The 17,034-nt window shown below is 55.2% G+C and overlaps 2 protein-coding genes across 2 annotated transcripts; one reads left to right on the top strand and one right to left on the bottom strand.

Moving 5' to 3' along the window:
* Positions 1 to 446: 446 nt before the first annotated feature.
* SCT (secretin) lies at positions 447 to 1,342 on the bottom strand. The gene is made up of 4 exons (XM_061203934.1): positions 1,183 to 1,342; positions 991 to 1,092; positions 817 to 909; positions 447 to 599 (listed from the first exon to the last, which is right to left on the bottom strand). The coding sequence occupies exons 1-4, from the start codon at positions 1,272 to 1,274 to the stop codon at positions 476 to 478; spliced, it is 411 nt and encodes a 136-aa protein (XP_061059917.1). The 5' UTR covers positions 1,275 to 1,342; the 3' UTR covers positions 447 to 475.
* Positions 1,343 to 10,765: 9,423 nt separating this feature from the next.
* Positions 10,766 to 13,782, top strand: DRD4 (dopamine receptor D4). Its single transcript, XM_061203933.1, has 4 exons — positions 10,766 to 11,035; positions 12,579 to 12,691; positions 12,764 to 13,458; positions 13,580 to 13,782. Exons 1-4 carry the CDS (start codon positions 10,766 to 10,768, stop codon positions 13,780 to 13,782), a joined length of 1,281 nt encoding a protein of 426 aa, XP_061059916.1.
* Positions 13,783 to 17,034: the final 3,252 nt, after the last annotated feature.

Genomic DNA, 17,034 nt, shown 5'->3' with positions numbered 1-17,034 from the left:
TGCTCAGGTCCTTTCACTGGGGAGTGGCCTCCTGGGTCCTGCCTGTCGCCTCTTCCTGCTTGGCCGAGCCTCCTTGCCCCCTCACCGCTGCCCCCCGGGGCAGGAGCTGGGAGACATCTGAGCCCCCCCAGAGCCCCTGAATGTTTGCTGTGTGGATGCCAGAGGTGCTGGGCGGCTTGCAGGGAGCTCAGTGGATGGGGCAGGAGATAAGGAAGCGGAACGATGAGGCTCCCCGCTGGCTTCCCAGGTTGAAAGGGCAGCTGGGCGTGGCCACGGTCCTAGAATCCTGAGGACGGGTCTCTCCTTCCCTCTGGCAGCCCTGCCCTGCAGCGGCTTCCTCGATGGTACCCAGACGGCGCACAGAGCAGGCTCACAGGGCCAGGGTCTGAATTCCTCCTTTATTGGTGCCAACTGCAACCCCCCCTCCTCCCACCCCCTCCCCTGTCCAGGCTCCCCTTGGGAGGTTCCTTCTTCCTCAGGGCCTCATCTGCATCCCCTCAGCAGCAGGGATGGCCGGCTCTGACAGCATGACCCCAGCCCTCAGTCCAAGAGGCATCTGGGGAGACCAGGCCTGATCCTCGGGGGGCCTCAGGGGCATCCTGCAGAGACAGCCAGGTTAGGGGTCGGGGGCTTGGTGCTGGAGACCACTGCCCACCTGGCGAAACTGGGCCTTCTCTGGTCACCAGCGCTGACAGTTTCACCCTCCCAGACCCCTGGGCCATTGCTGTGTCCAGTTGTGCCCGGGACCCAGGGTGCCCCAGGGAGGGAGGCTATGGGGCAGGGAATGGGGGATGGGGGGATGGGGCTGGTGCTCACCAGGCCTGCAGGGTGGGCGCGTCCGACCACAGCAGGCAGAGGTGGCCCTCCGCAGAGTTGGTCCAGGCTGTGCTGTTCTCTGTGTCCTGCTCGCTGCTCCCCACCCCAAGTCTGAATTAGTCTGGAGTTGCGGAGCCCCCCCGGCAGGTCCCCCCCCATCCCGCCGCCCCTCACCTGCGCTTCCCCACCAGGCCCTGCAGCAGCCGCTGCAGCCGCGCGCTCTCCCGCAGGCGGCTGAGCTCGCTGGTGAAAGTTCCGTCCGAGTGTCGCGGGGCCCTGCGGAGGGGACGCAGAGGGGGCCGCGGGGGGTCAGGGCCGGGGCGGGGTGGGGGCGGGCGGGCGCGGGCCCCGGGGCCGCGGGCTCACCTGGGGGGCGCGGGGCGCGCGGCGCAGCCCCGGAGCGGCGGCGGCGGCGGCAGCAGCATTAGCAGCAGCAGCAGCAGGGCCCGCGTGGCCATGGTGGGCGCCGGGCGGGGGCTGAGCGGCCGTCGGGCCGCGGCCCCTTTATAGCGGCGCCCGGGAGCGGGAGCGGCGCGGGCGGGGGTCAGCGCCGCCCCGGCTCCGCGCCGCCCGAGCCGCGCCCCATCGATCGCGCGGGAAGGTCAGGGCCGCCCCCCCAGCTGTCGCCCCGGCCGGCCGCCCGCCCCCACCGCCGCGGTGGCGCCCCTCGGCGGGCCCGCTGGGGTTGGGCGCCCGGGGACAAGGGGACCCCCGCTGGGGCGGCGGGCGGGACCTGCGGGGGGTCGGCCCGTGCAGTGACCTTTCCCAGTCGCCGGGCGCGGGGGTCGCGGGAGCGGCGGGCAGGTGGGGCGGGGGGGCGGGGCTGATGCCGCGCAAGACCCGGGCCTGGGGCGCCTTGGCCTTTGGGTGCATTTTTGGAGGCGGGAGACCTGAGCCTGCTTCCGGCCTTTTACAACCAGCACCCATGATATCCTTACACATAAATTACAAATCGAGTAAGGGGACTTCTTATAAACCAGTAGTTCTTGTGTTAAACTTTACATGCATTTTAAAGATAATTAGTAGACTTTCTTTAGAGCAGTTTTAGGGTTACGGAAGAATGGAGCTGAAAGTACAGGAGCTCACACACGCACGTGCCCAGCCTCCCCAGCACCAGGCATTAGTTTGGGACATTCGTTACAATTGATGAACCAGTATTGTACATTATTATTAACTAAACCCATGATTTACAGTATGGTTCATCTTGGTGTTGTACATTCTGTGGGTTTTGACAAATGTACGATGACACGAGTCTGCTATTGTAGATAGTACCACCCAGGGCCCTGCCCTAAAAATCCCCTGCTCGCCAGCTGTTCACCCCTCCTTCATCAGCCCCTGATCTTTTCACTGTCTCCACAGTTTTACCTTTTCCAGAATGTCATAGGGTTGGAAGCATACAGTCTGTGGCCTTTTCCTATTGGCTCCTTTCACTTAGTTATATGCATTTAAGGTTCCTCCATGCCTTGTCATGGCCTGATGGCTCATTCCTTTTTAGTGCTGAATAATATTTCATTGTCCGATGGACCACAGTTTATTTATCCACTCACCTATTAAAGGACATCTTTGTTGCTTCCAAGTTTTGACAATTATGAATAAAGCTGTTGTAAACATCTGTGTGCAGGTTTCTGTGTGGACATAAGTTTTCAGCTCCTTTGGGTAAACACCAAGGACCATGATTGCTGGATCCCATGGTAAGATTATGGTTTGCTTTATAGGAAAGCAGCAGACTGTCTTCCAAAGTGGCTGCACCATTTTGCATTCACACCAGGGCGTGTGTAGTGGTATATCGTTGTTTTCTGTACATGTATTTGCAACAGCTGCTGTGGCCTCTTCTTGCACAAATTTGGCAAATTAAAACCCCTAAACTTTTTTTTTTTTTTTTAATTTTTATTTATTTATTTATTTATTTTTGGATGTGTTGGGTCTTCGTTTCTGTGCGAGGGCTTTCTCTAGTTGTGGCGAGCGGGGGCCACTCTTCATCGCGGTGCGCGGGCCTCTCACTGTCGTGGCCTCTCTTGTTGCGGAGCACAGGCTCCAGACACGCAGACTCGGTAGTTGTGGCTCACCGACCCAGTTGCTCCGCGGCATGTGGGATCTTCCCAGACCAGGGCTCGAACCCGTGTCCCCTGCATTGGCAGGCGGATTCTCAACCACTGCGCCACCAGGGAAGCCCCAAAACCCCTAAACTTTAACAACATTGACCAATTAATGACATTCATGAGAACACTCAAAATTCTGAGTAGTCGTTTAACCAGTCAGATGTCTTAGCACCTCAAACACTTAAGTGACCAGGCAGATCTTCACAGGAAAGATCTTCCTATTAAAAAAATTTTTTGCATGCAGTAAAATTGACTTCTAAAAAATTAACATGCTGTAAAAATTGAATTTCAACACATGTACGGATCCGTGTAACCACCACCATAATCAGGATACAGAGCAAGTCCATCACCCCAAAGAACTCCCTCCTGCTGCCCTTTGTGGTCACATCCACTGCCCTGAGTGACTTCAGTCACACCTGCTCGAGGTCCCCAGCAGTCACTAGCATAGAAGGACAGACCCGGGTGGAGCCGAGGCAAGGAGAGGCGGGCTGTGTCCTGCATGTGCACGGCACAGAGGATTTTGTAACTAGCTGCCTCCATCACGTCTGAATGGCTGTCCCCAGTTGTCTCTGCTGCTCAGAATCTCTCCAGAGACGGTCCTGGCCTGTGTCCTCCACACCCACGTGTGGCCGCCTCAGCGTTTCATGCTGAAATGCGACAGGTAACGAGGACCGGACCCTGATGGGAACTGGAACAGGAATGGACGGGTCCGCTCACACCTTGCCTGGTTTGGACCCTACTTTGAAACACACAACACAAGCTACATGACAAAACGCCACGTTCAACCCACAGATTTCAGGGAGAGCCCCAGGGGTTTCCAGGACATCAACCCTGGCTGGGTCCTCGTTACAAACGCACAGAAAACAGTCAACGTATGCGAATAGCTATTTGAAGCCTCTAATCGGACATCACTCTGTGTGTGGGATCCTAATAATGGCCAATTTCAGGATTCAGGGTTCTGAGGAAGAATATGCAGCTTTATTTTTTCACAGTAGAACATAGGAGGGAGTATTTTCGTAGCAGAAGAATTTCTCTCACTGTGACACAGTTTTATTCTCTGAATACTAAAGCACAGAAAATATTCTCTACTCTTTTTTTGTTTGTTTGTTTTAACCACGATTTAAATGTCAAGTTTAAGTTAATTGTATCTACTCTTAGTTCTACGTTAGGAGTGTCGTAGGAGGGTATTGAAAAGAATTATTTCTCTCAAATCTACGACCACTCTGCTCTTCCCCGCCTTCCACAGAACTGCACACTCCAGTGTGACTCAAGTTACGTTTGGCTGGATGCCTTCACAGTGTCAGCCTGGGACCCACGGTAATAGAGTGCAGCCTTTCTGTGGCCTTAATGAACATCCCCTCTTAAGGACCGGAAAAAGAAAAATAACTTTTCTTATTATAGAGAATTAAAAACATACAAAAGTAGACAAACGCCCATGTACCATTACTCAGCTTCAACAATTTATGATAAATCTTATCTATCCCTGTTGATTTTCTCCATTTTTTTCAAATTAATTTTGGAGCAGATTTCAGAACTTGTATCATTTTACCTGTAAGGATTTCAGCATATATCTCAAAAGGTTAAGGACTGTCAATTGTCGACGACCCCACAAAGATCGCCAAGGGAGCCCGTTGATCAAACGAACCTGAGTTAACAAACCCAAGCCAGAAAGAGTATGGTCTGAGAATGGCTCAAGGGGTGTCGTTATCAGGCTTTGGGATAAGGGCGCAATTGCTCTAAGAAGGGTCCTTCAAAGCAGGAAACTGGCCAGGATTGAGAAAAGGTTGTAAATAGTTTAGGGCTGGTGAACACAGGGAGACAACATTCTTAATAGTAATATGGTGAAACTTACAGTGTTTTCCTATTTCTTGTCTCCTGCTTAATTAAGATAACAACATAATATATGGGAGATAACCCCATATATTACTTCCCAAAGCATCATTATTTTATGTTCCAGATATAGATCTGGAATTTATGTTGCACATGGTGTTAGGTAGTGACTGAGTTTCGTTTTTTCTATGCGGCTGTCCAGTTGTCCAGCATTAGTTACTGAAAGACCATATTTCTCCACTGCTCTTCAATGTCATTGTAATTGTGAACCAACCATCTATGTGCACTTAGGTCTAAGTCCACGCTCCCTGTTATAGGCCATCAGCCTGATTGTCATCCTTCATACTGTCTTAGCTACAATGCCTCAATTACTTCACTATCTTAGTTACGGTACTTTTATAAGTCTTCATAGCTGACAGATCAAATCTGTTCACCTTGTTTTTCTTCAAGAGTGTTTTAGCTATTTTTGACCCTCTGCATTTCCATATAAATTCTAGGATCTACTTGTCAAGGTTTACAAAAAGATACTGTTAGGAGACTAATGAAAACTTCATCAAATTGTTAGATCAATTTTAGAATTCTATGAAATTGTGCTTCTGAATCGTGATTCCCCAATGACGAGTGACGTAGGCCATCTTTCACGTGCTTCTTGGTCATTTGTGTACCTTCTTTGGAAACCATTGCAAATCCAAGGTCATGAAGATTTGCCCCTATATTTTCTTCTAAGAGTTTTATAGGTTTATTTTAATTTTTATTATTTTTCTTGTAAGACTCTTTTTTTTCCACCATACCATGCAGCTTGTGGGATCTTATGATCCCAACCAGGATCGAGCCCAGGCCCCCGGCAGTGACAGCACAGAGTCCTAACCACTGGACCACCAGGAAATTCCCAATTTTATAGTTTTAGATCAAATATTTTAGACTTTGATTCATTTTGAGTTAATTTTTGTATATGATGTGAGGTAAGGATTGAACTTCATTGTTTTGCATGTGGATGTCCAGTTGTTCCAATGCCATGTATTGAAGAAACTCTTCTTTCCCCATTAAATAGTCTTGACACCCCTGTTAAAAATCAGTTGATCACACCAACACGCCACAACTAGAGAGAAGCCTGTGCGCCATAACAAAAGATCCTGCGTGCCGCAACTAAGACCCGACGCAGCCAAAAATAAATAAATAAATATTTTTAAAAAAGAAAATCAATTGATCACAGATGTATGGGTTTATATCTGAACCCTCAATTCTATTCCATTGATCTTTATGTCTGTCCTTAACACCAGTACCATATTGTTTTGATTCCTGTAGTTTTGTAGCAAGTTTTGGAATCAACAACTGTGCCAACTTTGTTTTTTTCCTTTTCAAGAATGTTTTGGTTATTTGGGTTTCCTTGCAATTCCATATGAATTTTAGGGTTGGATTTTCCATTTCTTAAAAAAAAAGTCACTGGAGTTTCAATTGGGAGCGTATTGAATCTGGGGATCATTTGGTGAGAAAAGGCATCTTAACAGTATTAAATCTTCCAATCCATGAACATTAGATTGACTTATTTATGCCTTCTTTAATCTCTTCCAGCAATGTTTTCTGGTTTTCAGTGTACAAGTCTTTCACCTTCTTGGTTAAATTTTTTACTAAGTATTTTATTCTTTTTGATGCTATTTCAAATGAATTACTTTCTTAATTTCATTTTTGGATTGTTCATTGCTAATATATAGAAATATAACTGATATTTATATGTCAGTCTTATATCCTGAAACTTCGTTGAATTTGTTTGTTAGCTCTTAACAGGTTTTGTTTTTTTCTTCAGTATTTTCTATACATAAGATCATGCTATCTGCAAATAGAAATAGTTTTACTTTTTTCTCTCCAATTTTGGGTGACTTTTATTTCTTTTTCTTGCCCGGTTGCTCTGGCCAGAACTTCCAGGACATGTTGAATAGAAGCAACAAAGGTGGGTATCCTTGTCTTTTTCCTGATCTCAAGGGAAAGGTTTCAGTCTCTCATCACTGAGTATGATGTTTTGTGTTTTTCATATATGGCCTTGATTGTGTTGAGGAAATTTCTTTCTATTCCTAGTTTATTGAATCTTTTTATCATGAAAGTGTGTTGGATTTCATCAAATGCATTTTTCTGCATCAATTGAGATGATTAAATTTATTCCTCCATTCTATTAATGTGATGTATTACATTGATTGAGTTTTGTCTGTTGAATCACCCTTGCATTCCTGGGATAAATCCCCATTTGGTCATAGTGTATAATCCTTTAAAAAGTGCTGCTGGATTTGGCTTAATCATATTTTGTCGAAGAGTTTTATATGTATATTTATAAGGGATACTTATCTGCAGTTTTCTTTCCTGTAGTATCATTACTGTTGAGTTTTGAAAGTTCTTTATGTATTTTGTATACAAGTCATTTGCTAGAAATGCAATTTGGTGATATTTTCTTCCATCCTATGACTGAAAGTTTTTAATTTTAGTGAAGTCCAGTTTATCTATTTTTTCATTTGTAGATCCATGCTTTTGGTGTCATGTCTAAAACTCTTTGCCTAATCCCTGGTCACAAAGATTTTCTCCCATCTTTCCTTCCAAATTTTTTATAGTTTTAGGTTTAACATTTAAATCTATGATTATATATATATCACTTTGCTGTAAACCTGAAAATAACACAGTATTGTAAATCAACTACAGTGAAAGAAAGAAAGAAGAAGAAAGAAAGAAAGAAAAAGAAAGAAAAGTCATCCAGATAAGAAAAGAAGAAATAAAATTGTCTCTATTCATGAACAAGATCATTATCTATGTAGAAATCCTGAAGAAAACCAAAGGAAAAAAAAAAATCCTTGAACTAATAGTGAGTTTAGCAACATCAAAAGATACAAGGTCAATATACAAAACTCTGTTTCTGCTCATTGGCAATGAACAACTGGAAACCAAACATTTTTTAAGTACCATTTACAATCGTACCAGAAAACATAAAATACTTAGGTACAAATCTTATAAAATATGTGCAGGATCTGTATGCTGAAAAGTACAAAATACTGATGAAAGGAATCAAAGAATATCTAAATAAATGAAGAGATATACTATATTCATGAATTGGAAGACTCAATATTGTTAAGATGTCAATTTCCCCCAGTCAAATTCCCAGCAGGACTTTTTTGTAGATATAGACAAGCTGATTCTAAAATTCATACATACAAAGGAACTAGAATAGTCAAAACAATTTTGTGAAAGAACAAATTTAGAGGACGCACACTACCTGATATTATGACTTACTATAAAGCCACAATAATCAAGACTGTACTATTGTTGAAAGGAAAGACATTTGGATAATGGAACTGAATAGAGAGTCAAGAAATAGCCCCACACAAATATGATCAAGTGCTTTTGGACAAAAGTTCAAAGGCAATTCTATGGAGAGAAAACAATATTTTCAACAAGTGGTGCTGGGATAACTGGACATCCATAGGCAAGAAAAATCAATCAATCAATCAATCGATCACCTCAGCTCATACCTTACACATAAAAAAAAACTAACTCAAATACACTGTTAGGAGAATGAAGAGACAAGCTACAGTCTGGGAGGAAATATTTTCAAATTACATATCTGACATTTTCCCCCCATTTTAGTGTGCAATGACATGTCTTTGTGATTTTTTGGGGTGGGGTGCCTGTGCCGCACGGCATGTGGGATCTTAGTTCCCTGACCAGAGATCAAACCCGTGCCGCCTGCAGTGGAAATGTGGAGTCTCACCCACTGGACCGCCAGGGAACTCCCTCGTTGTGATTTTTATTGTCATGTCCCCGATGGCTAAGGACGTTAAGCACTTTCTCATGTGCTTATTTGCTTATTGACCATTAGGATACCCTCTTTTGTAATGTGGGTACAAGACTTTTACCTTTGTTAAAATGGGATTGTCTTTCTTTTCTTGTTGATTTGACAGGGCTCTTTATATATTCTGGATCTGCATCCTTTATCAGAGATCTATATTGCAACTATATTATATCCTTTCCCAGTCTGGACTACCTTTTCACTCTTAATGGTGGCAGATGTCTGAGGACCAGGAGGGACCCAAAGCAGATAGGAGGCTAGGCTGGACTCACCACTTGGCACCCAACCCAAGATCACAGAGCCAACCCTGCCTTGGATTTTTGTCTTGTGAGAAAAGAAACTTCCTGCCCTAGTCACTAGTATTGTGAGTTCTCTTGCTCAAGGCTTCAGAAGGTAAGGAAGCCTGACTGTCCCTTTACTGATCCACATGAAAGGGATGGAGGTGTTGAATGCAACTCAGACCTGGATGCCCATCTACACCACGTCCTGCACACACCTTTCCTTTATCAGACCTCAAGTGATTTTGCCCCTTATGAGTATATCATGACATCTGTCTCTTCAGAGTCCTTGTTTTCTCTTTAATACACACACTGCCAGTCCATCAAGCTGGCCCCTGTGTCTCCTGATGTCTTTGAAATCAGGATCCTTGATTCCTGGCAGCACCTCTGCGCTTCGGGTGCATCCTGAGTTTTCTGGCCCTCCCAGGGTGGAGGGAGTCACAGATGCAAACGAGGGGCCAGGATGTGCATTAGATGGTCCCACCGAGTGATGCAGCTACATAGCCCACTTCTTGGCTCCGTTAGTGACCAGGCTACGGGTCACAGTAAGTCCATAATGAAAATTCTCACTGTACATTTTCCTTGCACGTTCTTTCTGTTCACTTTTATAATCTGAGAGAGATGGTCTGGGCTGACCTCTCTGTCATGCACAGCCATCTCTGCCAACTCTGTGTCCCATGGATACAATGCAGTCTTACCTGCATGGGTCTGGGACCCTGTACCCAGAGCCCCTCAAGCTCCTACAGTCCTATGTTGGCAGGTGGAGGGTGATGGGCACATGGGGCCCCAGGCTCATCCTTGGCAGGGAGGGAGGGAGAACCACCCCCAGTGCTCCAGGGAGGCCCGGGGTCTAGTGAGTTTGTAGGAGTGGAGGGTGCAGGTTGAGAGGGTTCTCATTTGGGGCTTTTCTCTGTGAAGAAGGAAGCGACTCAGGTAAAACATGTCTGAAGAGCACGCAGAACTCTGGCGACTGCTAAGCCCCCTGTGGGCTTATCGTGGCCTTTCCTCCTGTTATGGCCTTTCAGGCTCTGTGGGGTGAGCTCATTTTCCAGGCTCAGAGGGGTGCACAGCTTGCTCAGGGTCACAGGCTCGGAGGTGATGGAGCCGGAATTGAGGTTGACCACTCAGCTGCTGGGGGGAAGGTGAAGTGTCAGGCAGTGGATGTGGGTGGAGAGTGACTGAGTGTGGTCCAGACTGGTGGAGAGGCTGCTTTGGGTGGGGGAAGTGCAGGGCCCCTGGTTGGGGTCTGCAATCATTGCGGGGGGACGCAAAGGGGCCCAAGAGGCTGGGTCGGGTGGGGTGTAGAGGGTGGAAGGGTGAGCATGGAGCTGGCACCGCCGATCATCAGGGGGCCCCAGGGGGGAGGCTGGGCTTGGTGGCCTGAAAAGGTTGTCCTCCCCAGACGCTTGAACCGGATGGAGTGAGAAGTGGCTCCACCTCCGCCTCGAGGGCCTCCAGCAGGATCCCTGGGGAGGCGATGCCCAGCTTGGGTCCATGTAGGGACGCGGGGGCTCTCTGGGGCCGGGCGGGATGGCGCTGGCATGGGCGACCGCGAGTCTCGAGGAATGGTCGGGCCGACCTTCCATTCCCGTCGGTTTCTCGGGGCTCAGACCAGCGCGTCGCCTCCCAACCCTTCCAGGCGCAGAGCGATGCTGGGCCCGCCCGTGCCAATCACATCGCTTCATTCGGGTCGCTTTGGGCCGTTGCATTTGTCCACCTGCCCGTCTCTCGGCGCGCAGAAGTCCAAGGTGGGCAAAGACTGGATGCAACTTAGAGCGCCCCGGGGTCCATCGAGCCGGGCGGACAGGGCGGGACTAAGACCAGGCTGGGCGGGCCGGAGGGGCGGGGCTCCGGCTCCCGACCTGGGCACTGTCCGCGGTGCGGAGCGCCCGCCGGGGCGCGCGGGGCCGTGCGCCATGGGGAACCGCAGCGCCGCGGACGCGGACGGGCTGCTGGCTGGGCGCGGGCCCGGCACGGGCGGCGGCGCGGGGGGCCCCGGGGCGGCGGCGGCGCTGGCGGGGGGCGTGCTGCTCATCGGCGCGGTGCTCGCAGGGAACTCGCTCGTGTGCGTGAGCGTGGCGGCCGAGCGCGCCCTGCAGACGCCCACCAACTACTTCATCGTGAGCCTGGCGGCCGCCGACCTCCTGCTCGCCCTGCTCGTGCTGCCTCTCTTCGTCTACTCCGAGGTGAGCCCGCGTCGCGACCGCACGCGCACCCTCACCTGCTCCCTGTTCCCTGTGCCGAGCCACACCGAGGACCCAGCGTGACCCTGCCGCTTGGCCTCTGAGCCTCGAGCTGGGCGCCGCGCCTGGTCCCAGGACGACCGGAGCCACCAGCACCTCCGAGCCTCACTTCCCTCCCCCATCTCGCTGTCCAGCTGCCCGCTTTGCTGTCTGTCCGTCCTCCCTCTTCTGCCCCTCTCTCCTCTTCTCCCTTTCTGTCTTGGTGTCTGTTACCCAAGAAATGCCTCTGTCCTTCAAGCAGAGACCCCAGAAACAGGCGACTTTGGCAGTCCAGCCCCCCACTCAGCCCCCTCAGCCGGGTTCCACTCCCCCAGGGGAGCCTGCTGGACAGACAGGCAGATTCAGGCTTACCACCATGCCGGCTCCCCCTGGGGCACAGAGACACACACGCCACTGCACGAGGCTACACCATAGCCAGGCAGGACCACAGGTGTGCACACACCAGCACACTCCAGGGCAGGAGACCCTCACTCACGCACCGACTGGGCTCCCAGCAGGAGGGACAGCTGCCAGGAGCTGCAGGGCAGTGGGCACAGCTGGAGCGAGGGGACACCCGGGCCTGACAGTGGAACCAAGGGAAGGTGCAGGGGTGGGGTCCAGAGCCCCTGCCAGAACCTGGGTCCAGGAGCCTCCGGCCCCAGAGCAGGTCTGGCCCTTGGGTCGGTCCCCCTTGGTGCCAGCCATGTCCACTCTGCAGTTTGGGCAGAGAAAAGCTGCTTAGGGCTGAGTTGGGGACACAGCGTCCTGGGCTATGGGGGAGGGGAGGCTTGGTTTTTCTAAGGTGGACACAGTGAGTCTGGGCAGGGCTGGGGCAGAGGCTAGCAGGACAAGGACAGACATGACCTGCCGCTCCCCCCGAGACGTCACAATGACAGCTCTTAAGCTCCTAATCGCCCCAAATCAGCAGGAGGGGATTTAGAGGGGGGCGGCTGTCTGCTCCTTTGCCCTTGGTGGGACCGCCGGGCACGGTGCCAGGGACTTTACTTTGTAACAATGCTGTGGGTGCCATCCTCGCCCTCTCTTACGGGTGAGGGGACAGGAGTGAAATGACCCGTCCAGAGGCCCAGAGAGTGAGTTTCCGCAGACGCCAACTCTTAGCTGTCTGCGGGGGCGGGGGGGCGGGATAGGGGTGCTGGGCTCACACCCTAGGGTCGCAGGGTCCCCACCTGCGCAGGGAGGGGCCCCACGGTACCCTGAGCCCCACAGCATCAGAGACCACAGTCCTCAGGTGACTATGCCCCCCAGGATCCCCCCCAGGCCTTTCTCAGCTCTAAGAGAAAGGAAGGGGGGGCATCTCTTGGCGCCCAGCTTGAGGGGCGGACAGGACTGCCCAGCTGCCTCCGGCTCACTCCCCTCCCCTCCCCTCTCATATTCAGCCCCCTCCGCTCCGGGACCATTGGGGGTCAGAAAGACAGCTTGGACAGGCGGCTGGGGGAGGGTAGCGTCCTGTGTCTGTTGTTGCTACGGGGCCCCTCCCTGCGCCCAGGTCCAGGGCGGCGTGTGGCTGCTGAGCCCGGGCCTCTGCGACACGCTCATGGCCATGGACGTCATGCTGTGCACGGCCTCCATCTTCAACTTGTGCGCCATCAGCGTGGACAGGTAGGCCGCCCCCGCCGCCCCGTCCCCTGTAGGGCCGCCCCGGCCCCGCCGCCCTCACCACGCTCCCCGCAGGTTCGTGGCGGTGGCCGTGCCGCTGCGCTACAACCGCCAAAGCCGCGGCGGCAGGCAGCTGCTGCTCATCGGCGCCACGTGGCTGCTGTCGGCAGCGGTGGCGGCACCCGTGTTGTGCGGCCTCAACGACGCGCGCAGCCGCGATCCCTCCGTGTGCCGCCTGGAGGACCGCGACTACGTGGTCTACTCGTCCGTGTGCTCCTTCTTCCTGCCCTGCCCGCTCATGCTGCTGCTCTACTGGGCCACGTTCCGGGGCCTTCGGCGCTGGGAGGCAGCCCGCCGCGCCAAGCTGCACGGCCGTGCGCCCCGCCGCCCCAGCGGCCCCGGCCCGCCGCCCCCCGACGGCATCCCGGCCCCCGATGCCGCCGTGCCCCCGGACGCCATCCCGGCCCCAGACTGCATCCCGGCCCCCGACGCCACCCCGCCCCCCGACGGCATCCCGGCCCCCGATGCCGCCGTGGCCCCGGACGCCATCCCGGCCCCAGACTGCATCCCGGCCCCCGACGCCACCCCGCCCCCCGACGGCATCCCAGCCCCCGATGCCGCCGTGCCCCCCGACGCCACCCCAGCCTCGGATGCCGTCGTGCCCTCGGACGCCATGCCGGCCGAACCCCCGCTGCGGGCCCGCAGGAGGAGACGCGCCAAGATCACGGGCCGGGAGCGCAAAGCTATGAGAGTCCTGCCTGTGGTGGTCGGTGGGTACCGGCCGGGGGACCTGGGCGGAGGGGAAGACTGCAGCGCCCGGGGTGTGAGGCGGCACCCGGGGCGGGGGGCGTGGCAGGGAGCCGCTCACGGCAGCCCCAACCCCGCCCCCAGGGGCCTTTCTGCTGTGCTGGACGCCCTTCTTTGTCGTGCACATCTCCCGAGCGCTGTGTCCCACGTGCGCCGTGCCCCCGCGGCTGGTGAGCGCGGTCACCTGGCTGGGCTACGTCAACAGCGCCCTCAACCCCGTCATCTACACCATCTTCAACGCCGAGTTCCGGACCGTCTTCCGCAAGGCTCTGCGCCTCTGCTGCTGAGCAGACCGCTGGCACCGCAGCCCCTCGTCAGCACCCCGCCTCGCCTGGGGGTTTGTAGGAGTAATTAAACAGCTCCCCAACACCTGCTGGGAAGGCTCTTGGAGGCGGGGGAGGGGGCAAGGAGGAGCCCAGGCCTCCACTGACCCTCATCCGGCCAGTTAACCCCTTCCTTCCTTCGGAGGAAGCCCAGAGAAGAGACCCCACCAAGCCAGGTCCTGGCTCTGCCCCTGGGGTGGGCGGGGAGGCTGCAGGGAGGTGTGTTCAGCTCCGCCCCGCCCCAGAAGCCTTAGGAACAGGGGCAGCCGGTGCCTGCGAAGACTGCCCCGACTCACACCCTCCCCTAACAGGTTCCTTCCCCCCCACACCCGGCCAGCTGCAACCCACCGCGACCCGACAGCTGTTCCCAGGCCAGCAGCCTCCTCCCCTCGTCCTGGTGGCCCCACCCACTGTCCCTGCAAAATGCAGCTGAGCTGCCCTGCCACTGCTTTGGCAGCTGCCTCAAGGTCAGAGCACAGCTCCCAACCTGCCGATAGATGCCCAAAGCCTGGAGGAACAGGGGGCCTGGGTGCTGGGTGGGCTCACGGGGGCAGCCTCCCTCCAGGGAGGGCCAGCGCAGGCCCACAAGGCACTCAGCCGTCCTCTGCCCACTTGGCTGGGAGCAAGTGGGCAGAGCAGGGAGGGGCTACCCCCCTCCCGCCCACAGCGTGGCCCCCCCCCAACCCGAGACGGCCCCACGTGGACGTCACCTGGACCCTCCCGTCCCCCGCCATGGGCACCCGCTGTTCCCAGTACTGTGGCCGAGCGCGCCTGTCAGGAACTGTGACCAAGCCGGCCACTGCCGGGTGCCAAGTTCTCCTCTGAACATGAGAAACTATGGGCTGTGAGGGCCACGGCATCAGGCCCAACCTCAGCGTGCTAAAATATTCCGTGGAGAGAGGGGCCGCCCTGTTCCCCTCTCTGGGTGAGCACCGTTTCCTGCTCAGAGTCTCAGCTGCCGCCTCCTCTGAGAAGCCTCCCCTGACCACCCCCCAGGACCAGCCTGCCCCTATCATCCTGGGAGAGACTTGCCCTCGAGGAACCGAGTATTGACGGACTGGGGGCCAGTATGGGGTGCTGTGTCCCTGCACCACACAGGGACCAACACAAAATGGGAGTGGGGGAGGGGGCCCAGGGCCGGACCCCAGGTCTGTTGGCTGCTTCAGCTTCCAGCACCTTCTTGCCTGTGAAGCATGAGGATGGCTGCAGCGGATACCCTGTGTCTCCTCCCGGGAGGAGCCCCAGATGGCACAGCCTCACCCGGGCAAGACACTTGCTTCAGAGCTGGGCTGGTGGTCCCTCCTGGGAACCTCAGACTTGAAGGGAACCTCAGACTTGAAGGGACCATCAGGACGGCAGGGTCAGGGTCAGGGTCGGAGCAAAGGGCCCCTGACTGCGGCCGCTGGCCCTGCCACCTGGCTCGTCCCTCAGGTCCACACCCCATGCCTGTGCCCTGCCACCCATCTCTGATGTGCCCCGACATGCGCCTGCTGGGCCTTCCATGGTCATTCCAGGTGGTCAGAGCTGGTGTCTGCCACTGCCAAGAGGGTCTCAACTAGCAGCACCCCTGCCTGCCAACCATGGGCACCAGCCGCCATGCCCACCCAACCCAGCGGTCTGTGTGGAGCAAGGCCACGTCCCCATCCATGTACCCTTCTCATCTCCTATACTAGGGATGGGGTGACCGTGCCCCTGACAGGCCAGGCCAGTAAGTGCACCTCTCTCGGAGGTGGGGCTGCAGATGGGCTGGGATCTGCTGGTGTCCTGCGCCGTCCCCGCTGGCCCTGTGGGCAGACTCCTGTGTCCCCCAAGAGGGGGACAAGGCGGGCACGGGGGGACAGGTGGACACGGGGGAGTGACAAGGTGGGCACAGGGACAAGGTGGGCACTGGGGGAACAGGGGCAGATATACAGAGCCTGGCTGACCCGGGGGCTCAGTAGGTGCCTCGAGGGTCCCAGGCCCACTGATGCCAAGCGTCACCGCAGCCTCAGCTCAGAGGACCGGCGGCACCCGGACGGCTGCCACACCGCACACTGTCAGAAGCCTTGGCCTGGCCCCCGCGGCTGCGTCTGGCAGAAGATGCCATCGGAAGTGCTGACACAGAACTGAGGGTGTCAACGCACCCTTGGCGCCTGGATGGCAATTTCCAGAAGCCTCCTGATGTCCAGGGTGATGCAGAGATAGCTTCAAAGGCTTAGAAACGATACACTTTGGAAAACTGCCCCCAACACGTGCGGCCCCCAGGCTTCTACTTTAAGGAGAAGGGGAGGAGAAGCCACCCCCGATCCCAGGAAACCCTCACCCAGGATGGCTTCCCTGCAGGGCCTGGTCCCGAGGCCGCCGAATCTGCTCACAAGGACGCCGCTGCCTGGAGCTGGACGCCAGGGAGGGACCTGGAAGCCTTTCCCTGTGGGCGCTGCCCACCTAAGTCGCCATTTTAGCCTTTTCAGGTTTGGGGGGTTCCTTCTGGGGGTGCAGCCCCTTCTGCTGAGGCCGACGTGGCCCCCATCCCCGGTCCTCACTTCCCACCACCTTCATGCTGTGCAAACCCCAGGGGCCGGGCCTGGACTTCCCCAAGGTGGTGGAGAGGCGGGACGACAAAACAAATAAAACCCAAATAAACCCGCTTAGTCCGCAGAGGCCGATGGAACGGAGGCAGAGGGGCTTCTGGGGGGCAGGTCCTCCCCCACCTGGAGCCAGGCTGGGCGCGGGGGGATGGGCGTGGGTGCCACCCCCTCGGCTCACCGGGGAGCCCGTGGCCCAAAAGGCAAGTCTCCGTGTGCTATGAAGAACCTTCTGGAAGCAGGAGCCGGGAGGTGCGGGGCCGGAGGTGTGAACGAGACGGAACAGTGAGGCGAGCGTCGGGGTCAAAGTCCACCTCTCAGTGCACAGAAGACGGGGCACCGCAGGCTTTCCTGGAACCCAGGCTTGGAGACAGGCTGGGCAGGGCGCCGGGAAGGGCAGGGACGAGGCCCCCAGCCCGCGGGAGCTGGGCTAGCATAGCCGGGCGCAGGCAGGAGCCACCCTGGGCGGGTCCCCAGGGGTCCCGGGCGCGCTCTGTGCAAAAGGGAAGGTGGCACGTCCGGACGCCGAGCCGTCCCCGAGACTGGACGGTGGCTCGGCCTTCCCGGCTGGCAGCTCTGGCGCCCCAGCTCCTGGGCAGCAGGTGCCGGCCTCCCGTCCCGCCGGGCTGGGCCCCATCTGGTCTCGGCTTCC

Source organism: Eubalaena glacialis, chromosome 10 (genome assembly GCF_028564815.1).
Source record: "Eubalaena glacialis isolate mEubGla1 chromosome 10, mEubGla1.1.hap2.+ XY, whole genome shotgun sequence".
In the NCBI taxonomy this organism is placed as follows: domain Eukaryota; kingdom Metazoa; phylum Chordata; class Mammalia; order Artiodactyla; family Balaenidae; genus Eubalaena; species Eubalaena glacialis.
Note: the sequence above shows the minus strand (reverse complement) of the source record. Positions and strands in the feature narration are given on the sequence as shown.

Coding starts and splice junctions, on each gene's coding strand:
- SCT (XM_061203934.1), bottom strand. CDS start 1,274: ATGGCCACGCGGGCCCTGCTGCTGCTGCTGCTAATGCTGCTGCCGCCG. Junction 1,093..1,182: donor GCGCGCCCCGCGCCCCCCAG/GTGAGCCCGCGG, acceptor TCCCCTCCGCAG/GGCCCCGCGACACTCGGACG. Junction 910..990: donor GGCCTGGTGGGGAAGCGCAG/GTGAGGGGCGGC, acceptor GGTGGGGAGCAG/CGAGCAGGACACAGAGAACA.
- DRD4 (XM_061203933.1), top strand. CDS start 10,766: ATGGGGAACCGCAGCGCCGCGGACGCGGACGGGCTGCTGGCTGGGCGC. Junction 11,036..12,578: donor CTCTCTTCGTCTACTCCGAG/GTGAGCCCGCGT, acceptor CCCTGCGCCCAG/GTCCAGGGCGGCGTGTGGCT. Junction 12,692..12,763: donor TGCGCCATCAGCGTGGACAG/GTAGGCCGCCCC, acceptor CGCTCCCCGCAG/GTTCGTGGCGGTGGCCGTGC.